The following is a 16,403-nucleotide window of genomic DNA, read 5'->3' as shown; positions in this document are numbered from 1 at the left end:
ATCACCTCTATTGGTTGATCAGACTATAAGCAATTATGAATAAAGCTGTACAGACCATGTGTAAGTTTCTGTGTGGACATAAGTTTTCAATTCACTTGGGTAAATACCAAGGAGCATGATTGCTGGATGGTATAGTAGAGTATGTTTAGTTTTATAAGAAACCACCAAACTACCTTCCAAAGTGGCTGTACCATTTTGTATTCCCACCAGCAATGAGAGTTCCTGTTGTTCCACATCCTTGTCAGCACTTGGTGTTGTCAGTGTTTTGGATTTTCACCATTCTAACAGGTGTGTAGTGGTATCTGTTTTTGTTGTTTTTTTTTTAATTTATTTATTTTTCGCTGTGTTGGGTCTTCGTTTCTGTGCGAGGGCTTTCTCTAGTTGTGGCAAGCGGGGGCCGCTCTTCATCACGGTGCGCGGGCCTCTCACTATCGCAGCCTCTCTTGTTGCGGAGCACAGGCTCCAGACGCGCAGGCTCAGTAGTTGTGGCTCACGGGCCCAGTTGCTCCACAGCATGTGGGATCTTCCCAGACCAGGGCTCGAACCCGTGTCCCCTGCATTAGCAGGCAGACTCTCAACCACTGCGCCACCAGGGAAGCCCCTATCTGTTGTTGTAATTTGCAACTCCTAATAATGTATGGTGTTGATCACCTTTTTATATGCTTATCTGCCGTCTATATACTTTCTCTGATGAGACCTCTGTTCAGATCATTTGACTATTTCTAAATCAGTTATTCGTTTTCCAAACTCTTTCCAAACCTCAACAATACCAGATGCCAGTGGACAGCAGTAAGCATGGAATACTCATCAAATACCATGTAGATTCTAGTTAGCGACGTCAGAGAATATGTCCTTCCCATGAGCAGCCCTGGAGGCCCTGGGCAGAGGGAGCTGGAAGTCACATACCCTCACTTCCTCCTCAGGGGTCTCAGAGGGGTAAGGGCCTTGGTGTGAGCTGGGTGGCCTCAGGTCAGCAGAGGGGAGTGTGGAATCTTACTCCTGTGAATATTCAGAGGGAGGATTGAGGGGACCTCCTATACCAAGACAGAGGGGATGCCACCAATACCCGACGTTTCTCACGATTGGCAGCAGGGGCAGAGCTCTGTGGGGTCTTCCTGTATTCCTGGTGGGTAGTCCCCTCAGAATGCACTCAGGGTTTTTATCTTGGTTTCTGACACCACCTGGGTCTCCTCACTCTGCTTACCTGACATCCCCCCTAAAAATAAGGCCCTCACTTCCCTGAGAAAACCAAAGAGGAAGTAAGGGGGCACCTCATCAGCTGACCTCTGCCCACGGATTCCTTGGGCTGACAGCAGAGGTAGACTCTGTAGTTTAGACTTTCAGAGAATCTGTACTTCTGGTTTCAACTTTTTTTTTTCTTATTATGGCACATTAGCAGATAAAATTCACACATAATATGAGCACATAAAACTTATATATAACTATAAAATCATAACTCACAAATCTGATGATCCTAGGTTCTACTATAAGCAGAATTTTTTTCTCCAGAAAAACAAGTCAAATATTATGCCTGCCTCCTATTTTTCCATGGCTTTCATAAACCCATTTTATAAGCACTGAGTAATAAAAGTCCATTTAAACATTTAAAATATGATTTTATAAGAAATATACCTATTTGTAACTGAAGTAATTTTTTTAAATGTTAAACTTTATTGTTTAAAAATATTGACTTTTTTTCCTGAATCTCCAGCCTGCACCCCAAGAATGTATTATAAAAAAACAAATACAGATAGTCCCTATTTTGGTTTTGCTGTCCTATATAGATTTTAAAGTTATTGGACCTATTATTAATACGAGTAGCATTATTGTAAGTTTCGTTTGCATTCATTAGTATTATCACTATTATGTATTTCTTTTTAAAAAATTTATTAAAGTATAGCTGATTTACAATGCTGTGTTAATTTCTGCTGTACAGCAAAGTGATAGTTATACATATACACACATTATTTTTCATATTCTTTTCCATTATGGTCTATCACAGGATGTTGAATATAGTTCCCTGTGCTATACAGTAGGACCTTTTTGTTTATCCATTCTATAAATAATAATTTGCATCTGCTGATCCTAAACTCCCACTCCATCCCTCCCCACACCTGCCATCCCCCTTGGCATGCATATTCTGTTCTCTATGTCTGTGAGTCGGTTTCTGTTTCATAGATAAGTTCCCTTGTGCCATCTTTTTAGATTCCACGTATAGGTGATATCATATGGCATTTGTCTTTCTCTTTCTGACTTACTTCACTTAAGTATGATAATCTCCAGGTCCATCCACGTTGCTGCAAATGGCGTTATTTCATTCCTTTTTATGGCTAAGTAGTAGTATTATGTATTTCTAATAGAAAAGTCCCCAATAACAATCTTGTTCTCCTATACTTACATGTAAATGAACTACCTCTGTTTTCTTCATTGAGTGTTACCTTCTTATTAAAATTTTATTTATCTATTAAGTTGTTAGATGTGACTATACAGTCACAATTCACAAGCACTACAGGACAGAAGCCTTTGTAACTGGCCTCCATGAAACCAACTGTCACTCGGCACTGCCTCTGCAAAACCTGCTGAGCACACTTGTGCACCCTCGATGCTCACTGTTCGAGGTGCTTCCTGTGCCCCTACACTTCCGCGGTTAAGCAGCATGCTTACCAAAGGTTATTTAGATTTCAGACATGTCTGTCAGTTGCAGTTGTTACTGCAAATAGATCATTCAACTAATGTATTAGTTTTCTATTGCTAAGTAACAAATTACCACACCCCAGCAACTTCTAACAACACACATTTATTATCTCACTGTTTCTGTGTGTCAGTATTCACTGTGCACTGTGGTCATGGCTTAACTGGGTCCTCTGCTGGGGGGTCTCACAAGGCTGCCATCAAGGTGCTGTCCAGGCCGCACTCTCACCTAGAGGCTCGACCGGGGAAGAACCTACTTCCAAGCTGACCCAGGCTGTGGGCAGAATTCATTTCCTTACAGCCCTAGGGCTGAGGACCCTGGTTTCTTGCTGGCTCTCCTGGAGGCTGCCCTGACCTCTTAGAGACTGCTCACAGGTCTTGCCAAGTAAGCTTCTCCAACACAGCAGTTTACTTTATCGAGCCAGCAAGGATAATCTCTAGAGAAAGTCGGCTAGCAGGACAGTCTTATATAACATAATGTGATCGTGAGAGTGAACTCTCATCACCTTTTCCTAATTCTACTGGTTAGAAACCAGGCACAGATCCTGCTCACACTCAAAGGGAAGTGATCATACAAAGGTGTGAACACCAGAAGGCAGGGATCACTGGGGTTGCCTTAAGGTCTGTCCAACAAGATTCAATTTACAGAAACCAATGAAGGACAAGTATGCTGTTTAACAAAACAAACCAAATTGAATACTTTCTAAATACTAGATAAGAGCTGTTCAAGAGACTGCTGTCCTGTTAGGTGTGGGCAAGAAGACTGTAAAAGATTAAAAGAAAATCTAGGATTCTGCTCTCAGATCACTTCCCGGGAGTCTTTAAATTCTCCATTAATTAAAATAAGAAACCAATTAGAAATAGCAGCAAACACGGGTTTACGAGTGTGACTTGTGCAACATAAACAAAGCCAATCAGTAGACCCAAGCTTAAAAGAGAAAATAAATAAATGAATAAAGCTTTGCACCTAAATGAAAGGATTGGTTGATGAACGTATATTTATGTACTCATTTTAAATGTTAAATGCTTATATAATTTTTAATAATTCCTCACTTTAACCTACTTTTTCGATTACCAGTCCTTACTGCCCCGTGGAAGAGGGCTTCTGCCTTACTTTGTAACTGGCATAGGTACCTCCAGGAAGTGTGGCCCATTAAGTTGTAGCATGAGTATGCCACACTGGCTCCTTCATTCTACCTTCTTTCTCTTCTGTCTCAAGAAAGAACATCAAAATGCAACAGAGTGAGAACAAAATTGTCACATGGGTAATCTTGAATTTACTCTTGTTAATTTTTATGACGTTATCGGCCAGTTCAGTAGTTTATTCTTAGAAGCAAACTGGTTGAGACATATCTGATCACTAATTAAAACATACTGGCAGCTCCATGTTTGAGAATAAGTAATCTAAAGGAACGGACAGCTACACATCCTTCAGGCATTCCCCTATAAACATTGTCTTTTGTTTGTTTACTTGATTGAGTGGTACTGAATTCGTGAATTTAGTCTTTGACTGGAGGAGTCTAGAACATAGCTCTTCTGTTCTACGGAGAACCGAGATGAGCTGGGGAACAGTGTTAAAATTGTCCTGTGAAAAGTGGGGCACTTAACAAAAACCGTACCTGAACAGAAGGCCGCTCCACTTCTACCTGGAGATGAAGCCAGAGAAATACCACCCCTTCCTCATCAGAAAGGACTTTCTTATTCCAGTTAAAACAATAATATACAGTCATCGAGTTCCTACATCTCAATGTCTTGAATACATTGTTCTATCCATAGCTTCCTCTCCTTCAGCATTTAAAAAAACTTTTTTTATTGAGATATAGTTGATTTACAATGTTGTGTTAGTTTCAGGTGTACAGCAAAGTGATTCAGTTATACGCACACACATACATATATATACACATAGATTCTTTTTTAGATTCTTTTCCATTATAGGTTATGACAAGATATTGAGTATAGTTCCCTGTGCTCTACAGTAGGTCTGGTTGGTTATCTATTTTATCCCTCAGTAGATTTTGACAAGGAGTGAGAAAAAATTAGAAAAACAAGCAACGGCATGAATGTGTGTATAAGCTGAGTGTGTGCTGGCTAAAAGTGACAAGCAGTTGTGGAAAGAGGAAGAGTGGCTGCCGATGGAAGAAGTGGTGAGGGGGTTTTAAGTGGTATATTGACTCGGGACAATGAAATGCCAGAATTCTGCCCCGTCAATCACCCTTACTCCCAAGGAAACACTTGAACTGTCAGCCAGGTTTGTCATTAACGTTCTAAATCTAGAAAATCGGGGCCAACTGAATAGTACTAGCACGTGGATTCAGTAAAGGGCTATGATGTTTCTTCCTCTTCATGACTCCCCATAACTTCTTCCTAAACTCTAATGTTCTAGTTGGTTGTACAGAGGAAAGAGACTGGACTAATGTCAAAGTCTTCTGCACTAGCCCACTGAGTCAAAGGGAGCAGAAGAGGGAGAGACAGTGAGCTCCTTATACATATTTGGTCTTTTCACCCAGAAGAGACCTTTACCAGCAAGGATGCCAACCTTATCCGTGCTTGCTCTTCCTTAGGAGAGGGGGAAAGAGGTGAGGGGGAAAGGAGAGCTGAACATTTAGATCAATGTAAGAAGTTTACCCTGAGATGGAGAGTTGTTGTTTAAAAAAAAAAAAAAAAAAAAAAAAAAAAGTCAATTATTTTATGTATTATATGTCTAGACACAAGTAAGGAAAACAGAAGTTTGTGAACATATTAAATAGGCCCACACTACTATCTTAGTTCCTGATTCTAATTTTTAGTCCTATTTTTCCTTTCTCCTTTTTAAATTTATTTATTTATTCATTCATTCATTCATTTATTTATTTATTTTTGGGCTGTGTTGGGTCTCGTTTCTGTGCGAGGGCTTTCTCCAGTTGTGGCAAGCAGGAGTGTGCGGGCCTCTCACTATCGGGGCCTCTCTTGTTGTGGAGCACAGGCTCCAGACGCGCAGGCTCAGTAGTTGTGGCTCACGGGCCCAGTTGCTCCACAGCATGTGGGATCTTCCCAGACCAGGGCTCAAACCCGTGTCCCCTGCATTAGCAGGCAGATTCTCAACCACTGCGCCACCAGGGAAGCCCTCCTTTCTCATTTTTAAACTGTGACATCATGATGTTCCTAGCATATACAAATTTAGCAGGAGGGCTCTGAATTCACTAATGCCTTTCAAACTACTGTTTCAATTTTGCTGTCAGCTGAAAATTAAGGCCAGAGTTTGTTAAGATTGTGTGTTGAATTAAAGAAGTTAAGTGCGGAGAGAAGGCTTGAGATGGGTCTTCTATGACTAAATGGCAGGGACTTCACTGTTTGGACTTTGTGACAGCTGTTCTAGTTGTTCAGAGGCCTCTATTGTTTCCTCCTTGGTTCTTGGCTTTGTTCTAGATAACTGAAGTTAGTGAACAATCCTCAGTTCTTTGGAAAGGTATTTACTTTCCAGTTCAGTCCTTCCTGGTTAGAGCTTAGGGTCAGGATTAGGCAAACTCCATTAGGGTTAATCAATACATATTTGCCTTAATTATTTCTTCTCTCAACTACTCTGTTCCTTCCTACCTCTTCCATTCCTTCTGCCTACTATTACTTTTTTTTGATGGTGGAAAAATCTGTTCTATTTAGAAGCAGTCAAGTGGACATGGCTTAGACAATCCCCATTCTATTTACTCTCAAAGCAGCACAGCCAGGGGCCGAACACCTATCATCCTCTCTCTACCAGCCCTGCTCACCATGCTGCCCTTGGACTCATCAGTGTCACAGGACTTCTTCACTACTTCCTTGATCTTGAGGCAGATGGGGAACAACTCTGTGGCCATGGGGAGCTTGACAAAGGCTGTGGTCAAGTTTGTTCCCCCCAGGAGAGCTCTTCCAGGCTGTCATCAAAGTCATAGTAGACTGAGCTCATAAAAAGAGGGTGACGTTTGTTTGTGCCTTTTAACACAAACTTTTTTGGCCTTTCAAGTACTTTGCTCTGATTTGGGTTTGAGGAGGGGCAGAAGGCCTTCTTTACCTTCACCGTAACTCTGTAAAAATTCGACCTATATCTCCAACAGCAGTTTACTGGCCTATTAATGTGGAGTGTGGGTGCTGTGCTGTACCCTGCAGGTGACGTTCAGCTCCAAGAGATAGTGAGGACCTTGTCTAGACTTTGTCTCGCAGACGCCAGTCATGGAGCTATACTAACAGAATCTTATAGATTAAACTCTCAGCTTTTTAATTTCTAGGATCACCATTTCACTCCTCCTTTACTTGAGACATCATATTGGGACACCAAAATATTTTATGAAGTTATTGCTAGTACCAGTATAACAGCTTAGGCTAATTTCTTAAGTTCTTCCCATGAAACAGTAGTTCAGATAAAGAAATCTGAACATAATTAAATTCATATATATTGATGATTTCTACCTAAAAAAATGATTGTTTAGTATCACTTCCAAACTTGACAACTTATAGTCAGTTATTCATTGCAAAATAATAGGCTGTGGTGTGCCACTTTGCCAAAATTTGTCTTCGTACATGAATTATAAGATTCTTATTTCTTATGAACTGGTACCAAGTTTATAGTACTAGAGTCTTTCCCAAGGCCTTGTACAACTCTGGGCTCAAGTTGGTGCTAAGTAAATAAAATTGTTTGAGATACCAAATCAAATAATTTCAGAGAGAAGATACTAAACATAAAATAGATTAAATTTGAAAAGATGTCCAATCTCACTATAAAGAAATCATGGAAATTAAAACAAGATGCCATTTTGCTTCTATAAGGTTGGCAAAAATTAAGAAATCTGATAATATAAAGTGCTGACAAGAATGTGAAGCAAAAGTAAATCGCATACAGTGTTAGCAGAAGTAGAATGGATGCAGCCACTTTGAAGAGCAATTTGACATTATTTAATACAGTTGAGGATATGCATGCCCTTCAACCTTATTCTACTTGGAGAGATATACTCTTCTATACATCTTCACAAAAAGATATACATAATAAGAATCATTGCAGCACTGTCTGTAACAGCAAAACCAAAAAGCTAACTGGAAAAAAAAACCCACTAAAACAACAGGAACAATCTAAATATAAACTAACAGAAATGAACTAAGTGTAGTAGATGTCTATTAATAAGAAAATGGGTAAACTGTGGCTTATTTGTACAACAGCATACAATAATAGTGAAAATAAATGAACTAGACTATATAGACTAACATGACTAAAACTGTAAGACAATGCTAAATGAAAAAAGCAAGTTGCAGAAGAATAGAAAGTTTAAAAATAAATAATACATAGTATTTCATGTACAGATACACATGTGAAATTAAAAAAAAAAAATGGGAATAAGACCAAATTCAGAATAGTAGTTATTTCTAGGTAGAAAAATACAGGAATAGAACCAAGAAATGGCACACAGGACTTCAACTGCATCTCTTGTAAAAAAAATGATTAGAAATGAAACCTTTTAGTCCAATAAATAAATATCATGAGAAAGCAAGTTTTTAAAATGGGAAAGATGTTTTGAAGTCTCCATCCAAAAATTAAAAATAGACTAGTGTACTGTATCAACAAACTGAACTTAGAAAAAACAGGAGTATGACTCAAAATAACTAAATGCAAATATGATTTTTAAAACAGCCAGATATTCAGTCTAAAATTCATAGGTGATTTAAAGATTTCTAGCTTCCTCCATTTCCAAGAGAAAATTCTTCCATATTTATTTCAGAAAATATTATATACTTTCTTGAGAATACAGAAATAGATGTACGCTTTACAGCCAAAAAAGACCAAGCAATTAAAACAGGTCTTCAGAATCAGAGCCAGAATACAAGAATCCAAAGCAAAACGCAGGGACTTCCCTGGCAATCCGAGGTTAAGAATCCGTGCTTCCACTTCAGGGGACACAGGTTCGATCCCTGGTAGGGGAACTAAGATCCTGCATGCCACGTGATAGGGTCAAAAAAAAAAAGCAAAATCTAAACAGTACTACTCAAACCAAAACAAATAAAAACTAAAGTGATTATTTATGAAGATTGTTTATAAATAATTCTTGGTTATGAGTGCTTAATTTTATGAAGCGCAGGGGGATTTAACACTGTTGTTGAGACAGGAAGCTTTCCCTGAAGGCATGACTCTAAGGCTGAAATGTGAGAAATGAGTAAGAATTAAGTGAAGAGGGAGTGATAAAAGATTATGCATCGGGTGGGGTGAAAAGCTGCAAAGGCCTGGTAGCTAGAATAAAGGGTAGAAATAGGAGCAGATAAAAGAAAATCAGTGAAGTTGGAGGAGTAGGGGATGAGGAGAGCAAGGAGAAGCTGGGGAGAGCTGGTGGACCATGGGGTGGACGAAGAAAGTAGGGCCTGTACACCATGTTAATGAATTTGATTTCTAGGCTACAAAAAACAGGGAAAGCCAACTAAAAGCTTAAATAGAAGGATGACATAATCAGACATATTTTGCATCCTTGATGACTTTTTAAACTCTGTGTGTGTGCATCCGTGTGTGTGTGTGCGCACATGCGCGCACGCACGCAGGGATGCAAAGTGCAGAAAGACGGGTTAGAAGGCTACTGGGGTAGTCCAAGGGAGAGATAATAGTAGTGCTGTCTAGAGGATCATGACGGAAAAAGACAAAAGCAAACATTCTCAAAAGATATGTAAGAAATAAAATCAGCACAATTCAAGGTCAGACTAGATGGTGAGAAGGAAGGAGAGGGAGGGGTCAAGGATAACTGAGGTTTCTGACTTGCACAACTTGGGGACAGTGTCATTCACTGAGAGAGGACACTGGAAGGGCACTAGGTGGGCAATGTACCAAGCAGGTGGGGTGGAGATCATGAGTTCAGTTTTGGACATAATAAGTTTGGGTTATCTTTGAGGGATTACAAGCAAACGTAGGGGAGGTCTGAGTTGAAGATATAAATTTGTGAGTTTGCCTACCGGTGGTAATTTAAACCAGAGTTACCCTTGAGACAGCCTAGGAAGAGAGAATACAGAAAGAGAAGTCCTAGGACCATGTCTTGTGAAACTCTAACACTGAGTGGCCCACAAAAAGGAAAATGAGTCCACTTAAAGGAAACAGAAAAGGAGGGGCCAAAAATGCAGAGGAAAACATAAGGAGAAATATAATCTTCTTTCAATAAATACTTGTTAGATTAAGAATTAATTAATGAACACATGTACTGGGCTCCACGACGTGTAGCTTGAACCACAAGACAGTTTCCATTTCTAGTTTTACTTTTTTTTTTTTTTTTTAACTTTTTATTTCTATTAAATTAAAAAAAATCCTAAGTCACAATCATTGATTGGGGGAAGGAACAAAGCATTGGGTGATGTGTCAGAGACTTTCAGATTAATTACTGGATCCAACCTTACAAAAGCATTTCTCCAAGAAGACTATGCCCGGCTCTCAGACAAATTCTAGGCTGCTGATCTAATCACACTAAAAGGTTAGAAGACTGGAAGTTTCAAGTTGAGAGCTAATAACAATGGGTTCTTAATATACTCTTTGGATATGCTTGCGTTGGAAGGTATTCTCCATATTTGGATGTAACATTTGTATGTTAAACTTGCCCAATAATATGTCATTGAACCCTTTGTCCAATAACTAATGATGGCTAAAACAGGGTTTAGAAAAGTCAGATTTTTGGTCAGTGAACTGCTTGAAATACAGTTTGGTCTTTCCAGAAAATCTGGTTATCTTTTCTTCAACATTTAAACTGTTGCTATTTTAGCTAGACATTAACATTATTGATACCACCTTTTAAAAGAAACTTGTTTGAACAACTTCTCCCTCAAATCCATTGTATTTCAGTGTGAAAGATATACTTCCCACCAATTCTTCACACTGTATGCTAAAGAAACATCTTTCAACAGCCAAGATTTTATGATAGTCCCTGTTTTCAGTATTCCTTTAAAACCAAATCAAGATCAGAGGTTATGTTACTGACCACAGATGTCATGGAGAATGAAGCAATGAGTGACTGGGCATTAGGTATGACCTTATTTATTCACATAGCAGAATCACTCCTTGCAGTATATATATTAAAATTTTCAGTAATGATTCAAAGACAACTTCTGCAGTCTACAACCCAGCTCACTAAATGCTAACCCCTTCTCTTTTCACTTAGGTTTTCACTGATCCACAAAAGAATTGGTCAAGACTTTCCTTCAAATGATCCACACACATAAAAAGAACTGTATGGAAGAAGTACTCAGCACGTAAGTGGTTTTGTGCAGCTACAAAGTGAAATATGCTATCAATATCAAGCACACATATGTGAGAGTAACTGGTATTTCAACCTATGTCCAACAGAGAGATCTGTTAAGGAATATTGCCGAGAAGCTTCTGCTTTCTCCTTGATCAAAAATATTTGTCAATAATTATACGATTTCTTTTACAAGTTTGGTTTCTTGATAATTCGCTAAAAGAAATGTAATTTTGAATTGCTTCAATGGTTGTCCTCTGCTCTACCTTTAGTGACCAAATTCATCAACATAATAAAGATTACTTTGCAGATGTTTTGGAAAACTTAACTAGCTTACCAGAGAGGTCTCTGGGCTTTATCTGAAAACTCACTAAAGTATAAATGGCTTAGGTCACCATTTGACAGCGTTTTACACAACAGATAACACACTAGACACTAGCAGTAAATGGATCGTTCACTTAAGCCTAATTTCCAGATGTCGGTTACTGAAAATTTTTTACACTTGCCCTGCTTGTGCAAAATCACTGTCACAAGGATTTTCATTCTTTTTAACTGGGATGCAGCACTCCTCTTGATTATTTAATGAGTTGTAGTAGTCTTGTTTCTGTTTTCATTACAGGTTTTACTATTCAGCAAATCACTTCTGAACCACCGCACTATTTTTGTGAATTTGAAATACAATGCAACACAGTAAAATAGAAAATGCAAATTAACAAGCAATACACAGAAGACAGATAAACTGCACCCTGGTGACTGCGATCTGAGACAAGCTAACACAAACTCTGTCATCTGTGTATAAACTAATGTGTCCCAGTTTCAAACTTGGTGGAATTTCAGAGGAAACGATAACTATTCTTACATTTCAAGTATGTGAACTAGGAATAAAACTGCTTCATCATTCTGCTTTTCCTCCAACAGTAACAGGTTGCTTAAAAGATCCCCAGGAATCACGAGTATAGTTCATAGACCCTAGCCTAAAAAACCACTAATGTATGAGGTGGGAGTCATGCTCCAAAGAGGAAGAAGGAAATACAGCACGTACGTCAAATAGTTCTTAAACTATGAAAACTTATTAAACTGTATTCCATTAATTTAAAATATGTAATACAAATAATAGGAGCATATTACGTGAAGAATGTTGAAGCCAAAGATGCTTAACAATTCCAAAGACCGAACTGTCTTTAAGAACTTTATATTTTAGAAGTTTGGAACAGTTGGGGTATCAAATTTAGATTACTTTTATCTACCATTGATGTTGACAAAGGAAATTAATATTTCCTATAAATACGTTATACACAAAAGAGAGTAAAGGAGGGGAACCAGCTTAAATTCAGACCAAGTCCAGAACAAGATTTAACCAAACACTTTTGGGTTGAGATTAAAATGAATCCTTACTGTAAATGTATGTGCTGCCATTATCTGCCTTTTAACAAGCACACCTAAGACATGGAGAGCCATTTTGCTATTTTTTACCTATAGGACTTGACTGTCAATGCTAAGGAAAAAGAAATGATTACTTTTAATTCCGTTGTTTACATTTTCATTTTTTAGACATGACTGACTGGGAGATGCTCCCAGCATTCAATGCGTAAGGCCAAATGTTGAACGTTCTACAATGCACGAAAACTAAGCAAGCCTCGATCCGTTTTTTCCCAAACCTTTCAACAAAAAGCCAATCTATGAACACAAATAAAAATTATTTTGAAAACAACAAAATGCACACAGTGTATTGGCTACATTTAGCAAATTTCAATCTTTCCTTTGCTTTTATTTTTACAGATTAAAGAAAACAAAATTGCCACCATTTTTTATATGCCTGTTTGGAAAAGCAACAATTTATCAGCAAGATTAGCAGAATTTATAACGGAAATTACATCAACAAGTATATTTTTTATCTGAATAACAGTCCACCTTCGTGTCTGCATGTCCACATGTTTCAATAAGCGTGACTTTGGTTCTACAACCTTCTGGGAAGGTTTCCCCCTGGGAAAGACAGAGCGGGGGTCACATTACTGTGCCTCCAACGAGCACAACAGGCCTGGACTAGTTCTAAATGTCACTTAAAATCACTTAATTTACCAGAGTAACCCACAGATTAACCTAGGAAAAGTGACAAGGCTAGGTGGGCCATGGACTGGGCCACTGGGCTGGTATGCAGTCTGCATTGTAAAAGGATTCCCAGGAGAAGGGCAGGCAAAACTCTGCCCCACTGTGGCTCTAGTCCAGGAAAACACAGCATCTTTGGATAACTCGTCTGCCCAGGGAGGATGCCTTTTTATAACGCATACCACTAAATCGTGATTAGCTGAAAGATGGGTGCTGGAAGTTTCTCCCAAAAATCATCCAATAAAGTATATTATCTCATACTCAGAGAGAAAAAAAATCCAGCAAACCTTTCATGTTCTCACAGATGAGAAATACTAATGCTATGAAAAATTATATTGGTTGTCAAATTTAAAAGGAATCTCAGTAAGTACAAAGACAGATGTCTAAGTAGAAATATATAAAATAAACTGAGTTATCTGGCACTGAGACAAGTGGAAAGTCTTGATATCACAGACCCAAATTTTGGTAGAATCACAGCAGGTGTAGTTAAACATACTATACTAAAATTTTCTTATAAAATTCTGTTTTAGAAATCCAGAGTTATTTACATCACACTTACATATGTGACCACGATCCCATTATATTCTAATTAAAATCATAATGTACTTTATATATATATTATACATAAATATTATATAGTGAGCTATATACAAACATATATGACATAAATGTTAAAATATCTGCTTCAGTTTTAAAGTACTAGTATGTGTATCTGAGAAAATTTTCCCACATAAATAACTAATGAAGCAACATGAAACAGCTTTACCAGGTCAATTCCCATCCTAACTGCTTTTTTTGGTCCCTCTCCTGCTTTATATTTTCACCCTTTGAAGAAATGGTCGTATCTTTTATTGTAAGTTAGTTGAAAGACTAGTTCTTGTGGAAGAAGGAAGAAAAGCAAGTGAAGCAATAAAAGGAAACCCACCTATGGTAGCAGATATTTTTCAAAAGCACTTGATAAACATTTTTTAAATATTATTAAATGTAAATATTATGTTTTATATCAAATCTTTTCTTCATATATGGATGAAATGTAGTATTGTACCTAACAGGAAGTTTAGAATAACTGACTTTACAGAGTATCATATATTAATTAATAAACTCATATTCTAATTACTTACTATTAAAATAATTAAATACCTTTTGTAGACTGGTAGGATTTAGCTGAGTTTTGTCTATTATTTTCACAGCAACCTAAAAAAAAAAAGAGAATCATTAAAATATATTTGAGAATACATAATGAATAAAATTTATCAGGAAAACACCTTTTGTTTCATCCCTAACTAGATATAATTTAGCTGTATTTGGTGTTCACATAATTGGATGGTAAAGTTTTGATAATTAGGCAGCCTTAGAATATATTCTATTGACCCAAGTCTTTAACCTATTTGATTCTGAGTCAGTGAAATTACACCTTTGTTAAAGTCATTCCAGGTTTCCCCTTTTAAAGTAAAAGTCATCTGTATCTTCATCTTTTACTCATGATCTTGATAAGTTACAATTATCAGAGGGGAGAGGCTTATAAACTTTTAGTGAGTTAAGTATTATGTGGGTAGAGAGACTGGACACCCTAACTTCCTTACAGCAAACTAACAGAATGGATTTAAATGTCCTCTAAATCTCTGTCTAATACAGCCTGTGTCCCAACAGCTCCTGGGGTCAAAATGGTCAGAGAGGACTAAATTTAACCGTATGTGACAATAATATTACGTATAGAACAAAATGGAAACTTAACAAAAACATTTTATGACAGATTTTTCATAATGTCCTAACTGGATCCAGTAAACATTATATAATATAGAGTGTTAGATGTTTAAATATTTTTAGTCTTTATTATATGTTATTAAATATATTATTTATTATTTTAAAAACAAATTTTGCTATATAAATACATCTGATTTGAAACACATGGGATTTTAGAAACCCGATTCTCTTATTATCTGAGAAAAACATCTGTATAACACTTGCTCAATGTGGTTTCTAAATAGATAAAAATTAGTGGGTGACTTTCTACACATTTATACCTAATTTACCTCAAGCAGTAATTTAAAAAAAAATTTTATTGAGGTAACAGTGGTTTATAACACTATATAAGTTTCACATGTACAACCTCATTTTCTGCTCCTGTATTCACTGCAGCTTAAGCAGTAATTAAGAAGAAGTTATCCTAGCCCTGTTCATGGGGTCAGGTAAAAATCAGAAATTTTTACAGAAGCCATATAATGAAAGACAGAAGTCTGAGCAAACCTCATCTGCAGCACATCTGATTTATGAGATGCTAATACATAAGGACAATTCTTCTGTGCCATGTATAGATAACTCTATCTACATACATTCCATTCACACATATCCCAGTGTTTACCATACTGCAACTGGTACTTATTCCCAGAATCAGCTGTAGGAAAGCTTTTGTAACTAGATTCTGGAGAGGTCTAAGTAAATATTAAAAGGAATCATGAAAACTTACCTCTCTACTAGTTAGAACATGTCTTGCCAATTTCACTTTGGCAAAATTTCCCTTCCCTATTGTTTTTTGTAAACGGTAATTTCCAATGTGAGGCTGTTCGTCTGTTGCTGACGTAATGGAGTTTCTACACCGAGGGATGTTCTGTCTGCTACTTGATTTGGTCGGCTGGATATGGGGTTCAGTATATCCATCCACAGATGTATGCTGAGAAAAAGGTTACAAGGTTTCACGGTTAATTAAACTACATGATAAAAGGATCGTTTAAAAAACTACAAACAATTTTCATCAGTAATTCATCTCCAATGAAAATAGATTGTACTACACGATTTTAAAACATTTTGAGCATTCTGTTCATAATTTCTACTTGACTTTAGCTCCCTTTGCCAGTGGGAATATAACCATTTAAAATGAAATGTTCTGCATAGCTTTAGGTATATGCTTTTGATTTAAAACAAATACAACTGGTTAGATAGCCAGGAGCCCCAAAGACCATTACTCCTGAAAGGGTGTTACCACTGTGGGTTGAGAGGACAACACAATTCAAGATTGCTTCATTAAAACGGCAGAACGTCTTCAATGTCAAGGCAAACAACCTCCTGAGTATGGCTCTGTTTCTCTAAACCAGCCCAAGTACTTGTCAGGTTCACTCTTTCATTTGCTGGGCATATAACTTGGCCAGCTGACCTAGCAGCTTCCCACTGTAGGTACACCTCTAATCAATTCCTGCCCAGTCCCCTCACCACCTCACCATGCCCAGGCAGGAGCTATCTACAGCCCGGCCTGAATCCAGTACCTAACATCCACTGCATTCCTCTTCAGTGCCCTTCTCAAGGCAGAGATGTCACTTTGTCTCCTAGTCTCACGCTAGCCCACAATCGCATTGAGTAGCTGACTCTGTTCCCCTGCAGGCTCAGCACCTCAAGTCCCAGGTAAAGCTG

At 37.8% G+C, this 16,403-nt stretch overlaps 1 protein-coding gene across 1 annotated transcript in view; it reads right to left on the bottom strand.

The window, feature by feature from the left end:
• Positions 1 to 16,403, bottom strand: part of MARK1 (microtubule affinity regulating kinase 1) — a 144,546-nt gene that overhangs the window by 50,289 nt on the left and 77,854 nt on the right. Inside the window, exons 2-3 of the mRNA XM_027122227.1 lie at positions 15,466 to 15,669; positions 14,139 to 14,192 (exon numbers count right to left, since the gene is read on the bottom strand). Of these exons, the coding sequence (XP_026978028.1) occupies positions 14,139 to 14,192; positions 15,466 to 15,669 (258 nt within the window). The remainder of the gene's footprint in view (positions 1 to 14,138; positions 14,193 to 15,465; positions 15,670 to 16,403) is intronic.

The sequence above is a fragment of the Aethalodelphis obliquidens genome, unplaced genomic scaffold (genome assembly GCF_003676395.1).
Source record: "Aethalodelphis obliquidens isolate GAN/ISIS:26980383/991018 unplaced genomic scaffold, ASM367639v1 scaffold24, whole genome shotgun sequence".
In the NCBI taxonomy this organism is placed as follows: Eukaryota; Metazoa; Chordata; class Mammalia; order Artiodactyla; family Delphinidae; genus Aethalodelphis; species Aethalodelphis obliquidens.
This window is presented reverse-complemented; position numbering and strand designations above follow the sequence as displayed.